The sequence below is a fragment of the Tachyglossus aculeatus genome, chromosome 17 (assembly GCF_015852505.1).
Source record: "Tachyglossus aculeatus isolate mTacAcu1 chromosome 17, mTacAcu1.pri, whole genome shotgun sequence".
In the NCBI taxonomy this organism is placed as follows: domain Eukaryota; kingdom Metazoa; phylum Chordata; class Mammalia; order Monotremata; family Tachyglossidae; genus Tachyglossus; species Tachyglossus aculeatus.
This window is the reverse complement of record NC_052082.1, coordinates 45,592,637-45,602,166: the sequence shown is the minus strand read 5'-3', so window position 1 is coordinate 45,602,166 and position 9,530 is coordinate 45,592,637. Positions and strand designations below refer to the sequence as shown.

General features: G+C 47.0%; 1 protein-coding gene across 2 annotated transcripts in view; it reads left to right on the top strand.

Annotated features, from left to right (window-relative positions):
• Positions 1–2,453: 2,453 nt before the first annotated feature.
• Positions 2,454–9,530, top strand: part of CLTC (clathrin heavy chain) — a 71,000-nt gene continuing 63,923 nt past the window's right edge. For both annotated transcript variants that reach the window (XM_038759436.1, XM_038759435.1), the window contains exon 1: positions 2,454–2,686. In XM_038759436.1, the coding sequence (XP_038615364.1) occupies positions 2,645–2,686 (42 nt within the window). In that variant the 5' untranslated portion in view covers positions 2,454–2,644. The remainder of the gene's footprint in view (positions 2,687–9,530) is intronic.

Below are 9,530 nucleotides of genomic sequence, written 5' to 3'. Positions count from 1 at the left end.
ACTAACAAAATAAAAGAAATAGAATAGATATGTACAAATAAAATAGAGTAATAAATATGTACAAACATATATCCATATATACAGGTGCTGTGGGGAAGGGAAGGAGGTAAGATGGGGGGATGGAGAGGGGGACGAGGGGGAGAGGAAGGAAGGGGCTCAGTCTGGGAAGGCCTCCTGGAGGAGGTGAGCCTCCTCTTGAACTCAGAACAGTTCAGTCAGTGTTGTACTGCCAGGTGAACTGTGAAGAGCAAAACCTCTCTTCTGTTATGTGCCCCCAACCCTATCCCATTCACCCCTCCGGCACCCTTCAAAATTCTCCCTCTTTCCTGTCTCCCCCACACCAAATAATAAATGCCATTATTATTAGTAGTAGTGTTATTAAAAGGACCTTTCCCTTCAAGGCCCTGCTGAGAGCTCACCTCCTCCAGGAGGCCTTCCCAGACTGAGCCCCTACCTTCCTCTCCCCCTCATCCCCCTCTCCATCCCCCTCATCTTACCTCCTTCCCTTCCCCACAGCACCTGTATATATGTTAGTACATATTTATTACTCTATTTATTTATTTATTTATTTTACTTGTACATATCTATTTTATTTTGTTAGTATGTTTGGTTTTGTTCTCTGTCTCCCCCCTTTTAGACTGTGAGCCCACTGTTGGGTAGGGACTGTCTCTATGTGTTGCCAACTTGTACTTCCCAAGCGCTTTAGTACAGTGCTCTGCACATAGTAAGCGCTCAATAAATACGATTGATGATGATGATTTATTTTACTTGTCCATATCTATTCTATTCATTTTATTTTGTTAGCATGTTTGGTTTTGTTCTCCGTCTCCCCCCTTTTAGACTGTGAGCCCGCTGTTGGGTAGGGACTGTCTCTATGTGTTGCCAACTTGTACTTTCCAAGCGCTTAGTATGGCGCTTTGCACATAGTAAGCGCTCAATAAATACGATTGATGATGATGATGATGATTTATTTTACTTGTCCGTATCTATTCTATTCATTTTATTTTGTTAGCATGTTTGGTTTTGTTCTCTGTCTCCCCCCTTTCAGACTGTGAGCCCGCTGTTGGGTAGGGACCGTCTCTATGTGTTGCCAACTTGTACTTCCCAAGTGCTTAGTCCGGTGCTCTGCACATAGTAAGCGCTCAATAAATACGATTGATGATGATGATTTATTTTACTTGTCCGTATCTATTCTATTCATTTTATTTTGTTAGCATGTTTGGTTTTGTTCTCCGTCTCCCCCCTTTTAGACTGTGAGCCCGCTGTTGGGTAGGGACTGTCTCTATGTGTTGCCAACTTGTACTTCCCAAGCGCTTAGACATAGTAAGCGCTCAATAAATACAATTGATGATGATGATGATGATTTATTTTACTTGTCCATATCTATTCATTTTATTTTGTTAGCATGTTTGGTTTTGTTCTCTGTCTCCCCCCCTTTTAGACTGTGAGCCCCTGTTGGGTAGGGACTGTCTCTATGTGTTGCCAACTTGTACTTCCCAAGCGCTTAGACATAGTAAGTGCTCAATAAATACGATTGATGATGATGATGATGATTTATTTTACTTGTCCATATCTATTCTATTCATTTTTATTTTGTTAGCATGTTTGGTTTTGTTCTCTGTCTCCCCCCTTTTAGACTGTGAGCCCCTGTTGGGTAGGGACTGTCTCTATATGTAGCCAACTTGTACTTCCCAAGGGCTTAGCACAGTGTTCTGCACATAGTAAGCGCTCAATAAATATGATTGATGATGATGATGATGATGATGATGAAGAGGACTCCCCCCCCAAGTCTGTTTTGGGCTGTGGAGAGAGATCCCATGGAAGAAGCTGGGTTTGTGAGGGGGCGGTTAAATGGCGGGGCCCGCCCAAGGACAGTCGTCGCCCTCAGTAGGGCAGTGAGGTAATTTCCCTGAGTCACGGAGGGAAAACGAGGGCAGCGCCCGCCAACTCCTTCTCCCCGTTTAATCAACTCGTTCTAACGGACTAAAAGAGGCCGCCTCAGGAGCGCCGGCCATTGCGGGCCCCGAGAGTCCGAGTCTCCTCAGGCCTCCCCTCAGGCCGCCCTCAGTCCTGCGGCACTGCCCCCCCCCCCCCCCCCGCCCTTCTTCTCCCGCTCGCTCCCTCCCGTCACGTGCCCCCCGGAAGCGCCCGGGCGGGGCCCCACGCCGCCCCCGGAAGTGACGCCACCCCTCCCGAGTCGCATGATGTGGCAAAATGATTTGGGAAAAAAAAAAAAAAGGCCGCTCGAGGGAGGGCGGAGGGAGTGATGAGTCCGCGAAGTAGTCCCTCCCCGGTGACTTCTCCCCCCGCCTCGTGAGGGAGAGCGCGGTCGGCGCGGAGGGGGAAGCCTGCGGCCGGGTGGGCCTTCGGCGCGCGGGGAGGGGTACATAGGAGGGGGGGGTGAGGCGGCTCGGAGGCGGAGCGCAGAGATCCCTCCGCCGGGCTCAGCCGTTTCCGGAGGCTGCGCTGCGCCCGGTTCCGCCATTGCGGCTGTCGTTGCCTCAGGAGCCTCCGCCCCCGGCCCGCTCCCCTCTTCTTCTTCCTCCTCCTCCTCTTCTTCCTCCTCTTCCTCCTCCTCATCCTCCGAGGAGCATCCCGGAGGCCTCCGCCGGTGACAGGAGCAGACAGGCTCCCTGGCAGCGCCATGGCCCAGATCCTGCCCATCCGCTTCCAGGAGCATCTCCAGGTGCGGCCCAGCTGGGCGACATGAGGGGGGGGGATCATCACGATATTTATTCATTTTACTTGTACATATTTATTATTTTATTAATATGTTTGGTTCTCTGTCTCCACCTTCTATCAACCCCTCAAGCGTATTTACTGAGCGCTTACTGGGTGCGGAGCACTGGACTGGCGCCTGTCTCCCCCTTTTAGACTGTAAGCCCACTGCTGGGTAGGGACTGTCTCTCTATGTTGCCAATTTGTACTTCCTAAGCGCTCAATAAATATGATTGATTGCTCTGCACACGGTAAGCGCTCAATCAATGCGATCGATCGCATTGATTGAGCGCTTACCGTGTGCAGAGCACTGTGATTGGGCCGAGCGCCTGGGAAGTCATCATCATCATCAATCGGATTTATTGAGCGCTTACTATGTGCAGAGCGCTGGGCTAAGCGCTTGGGAAGTTCAAATTGGCAACATAGAGAGACAGTCCCTACCCAACATCATCATCATCAATCGTATTTATTGAGCGCTTACTATGTGCAGAGCGCTGGGCTAAGCGCTTGGGAAGTACAAATTGGCAACATAGAGAGGCAGTCCCTACCCAACATCATCATCATCAATCGTATTTATTGAGCGCTTACTATGTGCAGAGCGCTGGGCTAAGCGCTTGGGAAGTACAAATTGGCAACATCTAGAGGCGGTCCCTACCCAACAGTGGGCTCACAGTCTAAAAGGGGGAGGCAGGGAACAAAACCAAACATACTAACAAAATAAAATAAATAGAATAGATAGGTTCAAATAAAATAAATAAATAAATAGAGTAATAAATATGTACAAACATATATACAGGTGCTGTGGGGAAGGGAAGTTGGCAACATCTAGAGGCGGTCCCTACCCAACAGCGGGCTCACAGTCTGAAAGGGGGAGACGGAGAACAAAACCAAACGTACTGACAAAACAAAATTAATAGAATAGATATGTACAAGTAAAACAGAGTAATAAAGATGTACAAACATATGCAGGTAGACTGTGAGCCCACTGTTGGGTAGGGACTGTCTCTAGATGTCGCCAACTTGTACTTCCCAAGCGCTTACTACAGTGCTCCGCACACAGTAAGCGCTCAATAAATACGATTGATTGATTGTATTTGCTAAAGCCCTTACTATGTGCCAAGCGCTGGTGGGGGAGGGGATGGTGGGGTGGGGTCGCCCGTTGTTGGGTAGAGACCGTCTCTATGTTCACATAGTAAGCGCTTAATAAATGCCAATATTATTATTTAATCGTATTAATTGAGCGCCTACTGGGTGCAGAGCTCTGTACTAAGCGCTTGGGAAGTCCAAGTTGTCTATATGTTGCCGACTTCGCCCGTTGTTGGGTAGGGACCGTCTCTATAGGCGTCCTCCTCCTTCCCTTCCCCACAGCACCTGTATATATGTTTGTACGTATTTATTACTCTACTTGTACATATTTATTTATTTTATTCTGTTAATATGTTTTGTTCTGTTTCTGTCTCCCCCTTCTAGACTGTGAGCTCACTGTAGGGTAGGGACCGTCTCTATATGTTGCCAACTTGGACTTCCCAAGCGCTTAGTCCAGTGCTCTGCACACAGTAAGCGCTCAATAAATACGACTGAAGGAATTTGTCTATATGGTCATGGGTTCGAATCCATGTCTGCTGTGTGACCTTGGGCAAGTCATTTAACTTCTCTGAGCCTGTTACCTCCTCTGTAAAATGGGGATCAAGGCCGTGAGCCCCACATGGGACAACCTCATCACCTTGTATCTCCCCCCAGCGCTTAGAACAGTGCTTTGCACATAGTAACCCTTAATACATTCCATTATTATTATATTCATTCATTTAATCGTATTAATTGAGCGCCTGCTGGGTGCAGAGCTCCGCACTAAGCGCTTGGGAAGTACAAGTTGTCTATATGTCGCCGACTTGTATTTCGCCCGTTGTTGGGTAGGGACCGTCTCTATATTCATTCATTTAATCGTATTGATTGAGCGCTTATTGGGTGCAGAACTCTGTACTAAGCGCTTGGGAAGTACATGTTGCCGACTTGTACTTCCCAAGCGCTTAGTGCAGTACTCTGCACCCAGAAACTGCTCACTAAAAATGAATGAATGTTACCCGGACCCCTAGGGGGGAAGGGGCGAACCCCGAGATTCGGCGTTGGAAGGGGCGCCTATAGGATAACCTCCCCGTCCCCTAAACGTTGGTGTCCCTTGCCCCCGTCCTTCCCGGCAGGTGGAGGGAGGGTGACTTCGCCCTGTGCCCATTTTGGGGGGCGCCTGTGCCCACCCCCCACCCAGGGGGCTTGGCTCCCTTCATGTTCCTGCGGGGCTACCGGGAAGGGCACCTTCCAGGGGAGCCGGTCCTCCTGCTCTCAATCAATCAATCAATCCTATTTGATTTCCTGCCTTCCTCTTCCTCCCCGGAGACTGCGGGGGTCGAAGGTCACGGCTGCGGGCTCGGGCAAGGCGGGAGATGACCGCGGGGGTCCAGGTCAGGGGTTTTCGGGGGACCCCCGCACCCCCTCTCTTCCCCCCCCCGCCTCTTTTCCCGTGTTCCGGGATTGGGATCGGCGGGTCCTTAGCGAAGAGGTCGGAATGAGGAAGTAGGAAGTGTCCCAGGAGCCCACTGTTGGGTAGGGACTGTCTCTATATGTTGCCAACTTGTACTTCCCAAGCGCTTAGTACAGTGCTGTGCACACAGTAAGCCCTCAATAAATACGATTGATTGAGATCCGGCCTCCTTCGCTTATTTGGGGGCTCGGGGCAGCTGATGCAAACCCCCCCCTACCCCCACCCCAGGACCTGCCCCCACCCCCTCCCGAAGGACGGGATCGATCGATACATTAGTATTTTTGTGCTTCCCTACGCTCGGACCACTGTCCTAAGCGCTTGGGGAAAGTAGAATGTACATACCTTTAAATTATATATTGTAAATTAGTCATAGAATGACCGTATCTTAAATTAGTTGTAGATTGTACATATGTTTAAACTATACATTATAAACTAGACGTAGAATGTACGTATCTTATAAATTATTAATGTATATATGTTTGTACATATTTATTACTCTATTTTACTTGTACATATCTATTCTATTTTGTTAGTATGTTTGGTTTTGTTCTCTGTCTCCCCCTTGTAGACTGTGAGCCCACTGTTGGGTAGGGACTGTCTCGATATGTTGCCAATTTGTACTTCCCAAGCGCTTAGTACAGTGCTCTGCACATAGTAAGCGCTCAATAAATACGATTGATGATGATGATGTTATTCATATTACTACTAGTCTCCCCCCCTAAACTGTCAGCTCATTATGCCTGCTAATTCCCTGATACTCTCTCAAGCGCTGGGCACATAGTAAGCGCTTAAATTGATCACAGCCTCTGGACTGTAAGCTCATTATGGGCAGGGCATGTGTCTGATTGTGTTGTGCTCTTCCAAGGGCTTAGTACAGTGGTTTGCCCATAGGAAGGGTTCAGATACCATTGAAAGACTCCAGCAAAGTTAGCAAACACTCTGTTGAGCGGAATGGAGCAGTGGGGGGGTCCTGGAGGCTGCTGCCCCCCTGCTAGGAATGGCCTCCTATCTTGCCCGCTCTTGGCAGGTGGGCTGGCATCGTGCCCAGGACAGGCCAGGAGGTGCAGTGCTGGAGGAGGGGGGCGGTGGGCCTCCGAGCCTCCTCTTTCCCTCTGCCCTGCCTCACTTATGTGTTGTTTGCTTGGCCCCGGCGAAGGTGACACAGCCGTCTGTTACTGTCACGTTCTGAGACTCCCCTCGTCCTGTCACCTCTTGGAGTCAAGTAGCTTCACAGAAACTCGGAACAGTCCTCTCAAAAGACTCATCATCATCATCAATCGTATTTATTGAGCGCTTACTATGTGCGGAGCACTGTACGAAGCGCTTGGGAAGCACAAATTGGCAACACACAGAGACGGTCCCTACCCAACAGTGGGCTCACAGTCTAAAAGGGGGGAGACGGAGAACAAAACCAAACGTACTAACAAAATAAAATAAATAGAATAGATAGGTACAAGTAAAATAAAGAGAGTAATAAATATGTACAAAGACTCCTCTATGTTGGAGTTAGTTGTACCTAAGGAATTAAGCGCTTACCATGTGCCAAGCACTGGGGTAGATACAAGGCAATCAGGTTGCCCCATGTGGGGCTCACAATCTTAATCCCCATTTTGCAGATGAACAGGCACAGAAAAGTTAGGTCACTTGCCCAAGGTCACAGAGAAGACAAGTGTAAAGCTGGGATTAGAACCCGTGTCCTCTGACTCCCAAGCCTGTTCTCTTGCCATTAGGCCATGCTGTTTCCTTGAGCTCTTACTGGGTGCAGAACATGCTACTAAGCGCTTGGGAGAGTACACTGTAATATAGCAGACACATTGCCCACAACGAATTTGCAGTCTACAGTGGTGTTGAGCACTTACTGAGAGTGACATTCAGCAGAGTCGGTAGACTTTCCCTTCCTACAGTGAGTTTAGAGTCTAGAGAGGAATGACAAATTACTCTGTTGGGTAGTCAGTTTGACAACTGAGCCTCCTTTTGTGAAATAAGGTATTTTTTAGCTGATCTGGCCAAACTGCACCCCTATTTTTTTGCGGGGGGGGGGGGGGGGGGAGCAGGAAGTAGAGGGAGGGACCAACAACAGTAGCAGAGACCTAGCTATAAAAGACATTAATACTGAATAGTAAATTCAACTACATCCTTCCTGTTCAGTCTCAAGTATCTTGCCCACATCTGCAAAAGACACCAAAAATGTTGAAACTAGGAAAAAAAAAAAAAACTAGAAAGGTAGGTGGCGTAGAATGCAGTGCAATAATGTAATTTGTCATCTGCAGTTTGTGGAGTGTCATGTGGTGTAACTGAACCCTGAGCAGTAATAGGGATGGTCATTTAAATTCCAAAGACCAAAATGCTATTATTTCATTAATGGTCAAAGAACGGGGTGGGGGAGTAGATGTAGGAGTTGAATTTTTGCTTGTGTATATGCCCTGTTTAAAAAAAAAAAAAAGGGGGTGGGGGGGATTTATTTTTTTTGAGTAATTTTAAGAATGCAACCAGAAACTTTTGTGGGGTGGGAAAGTGTCCTCTTGCTCCCTTTAGACTTCCCTGTGTGGAAAGGTTATATTGCAGAGGAAATAGTTTTAAACAGAGTATGTGTGGTTTCCGCCCCCCACCCCCACTGCAGAGGTAAAACCCACAGAGGACTAATTTAGTTAACCTTGTCTAGTATTTGGCAGGCAATGGTTATACAGCACTAGCTGTTGTAGGAGTGAATAGCTAAAGTGAGAACAGGTTTAAGAATAAAACTGAGGTCTGTTCAGTACTATTTCAGCTTAGTAATTGTAAGATGTAATCATGCCCATTAGTGGCCACTTATCACTAACTGCTAGCAAGCTGATTTAGGTGAAAGAGGGTAGCTGTGCCCAGCCCCCTTTTTTCATTATTCAAAGAGCCCTGTGGACTTAACCTTAAGTGTGTGTATGTGTATATATGTCTGTCTATGTATAGATATGTGAGTGGTAAAACCTAGTTAGCTCATACTGAACAGTGGTAACTGCATCTGTAAGCTGGGAAATCAAAGCACCTGTTCTGTAACATTTTCACCTGCTTCCTGGCTTGAATACTTCCTCTTCTCCTTCCCCCCATTTCCTTTTCTTGAAGGCTTTATTTATTGGTTTTCCATGCTTTTGTTGCTTGGGCCAATGCTAATTTGCCTCGCTGGTGGAAAAACTCAGGAAACCATTGTTATCAAATCTAGGAGTAAGGAATTTAAGTGTAGAAGGTTGCTTAAAACTGTTGTGAAAATTGAACTCTGACCAGAATCTCTTCTATGTCCCTCATTCCTGTGATTAACTTTGTCCCTGTGCCCTACTGTTCTGAGCAAGACAGAGCTGCTCATTTTGTCCCTTGAACTGTCACCTTTTCTATCCACATGAGGGGGACCGCCAGTCAATAGCATTGAGCACCTACTGTGTACTGAACCCTGTGCTAAGTGCTTTCCTTCACCTAAAGTGAATTTGAATCAGGAAACTTGTTCCACACACTGAAATTGGAAATCCTCTAAGACTAATAATAATTATGGTATTTGTTAAGCACTTAACTATATGCCAGCCACTGTTCTAAGCGCTGCGGTAGATACAAGGTAATCATGTTCCACTATCCTTATGGCTTGTTGAATGCCTGGTCATCAGTAATGCTTCTCAGGATATCCCCAGATTCTCTAGTGTTTAATAAAATCTGCCTTCCCTGTGCACTACCCACTTCTCCCTCCATTTTATCTCTAAAATCTAGAGTAAGGTAGCTGGATGGGTTTCAACAACAGGTTTGGGCTGCAGCCGGGTGGGATATGTACAAATTATTGGTTGATTTTTCTCATTCTGTCTAGAAAAGAGCAAGAGTGGACCTTCACGACTTTAAATCTTTCTCCTCTAGACTGTAAGCTCCTTGTTGGTATGGTACCTGTATACCAACTCTGTTGTGCTCTCCCAAGCACTTAGTACAGTGCTGCACACAGTAAAGTGCTCAAATACCATTGACCATTTCCAAACAACTTATCCTTAAGATGGAGTCTCCACAGCTCTAAGTATGGTCAAAAGCATGTGGCTGTGCATGAAGGTATCCATTAGTAGAAAAACGTTACGAATGAACCCCCTTAGGAAATAGTCATTATTTAAAATTCTCCAAAGAACCGGCACAGCTTTTAAAACTTGATAGCTTCTGTCAATACTCTGTTTATCTGAATCGCATCTTTGAAAAGCCCACTCTGTTTGAGCCATAGATTTCATTACCTTTACTTGAGATTTAGAGGCATGTCAGCCACAAAATTAAGCTATGGATGCTT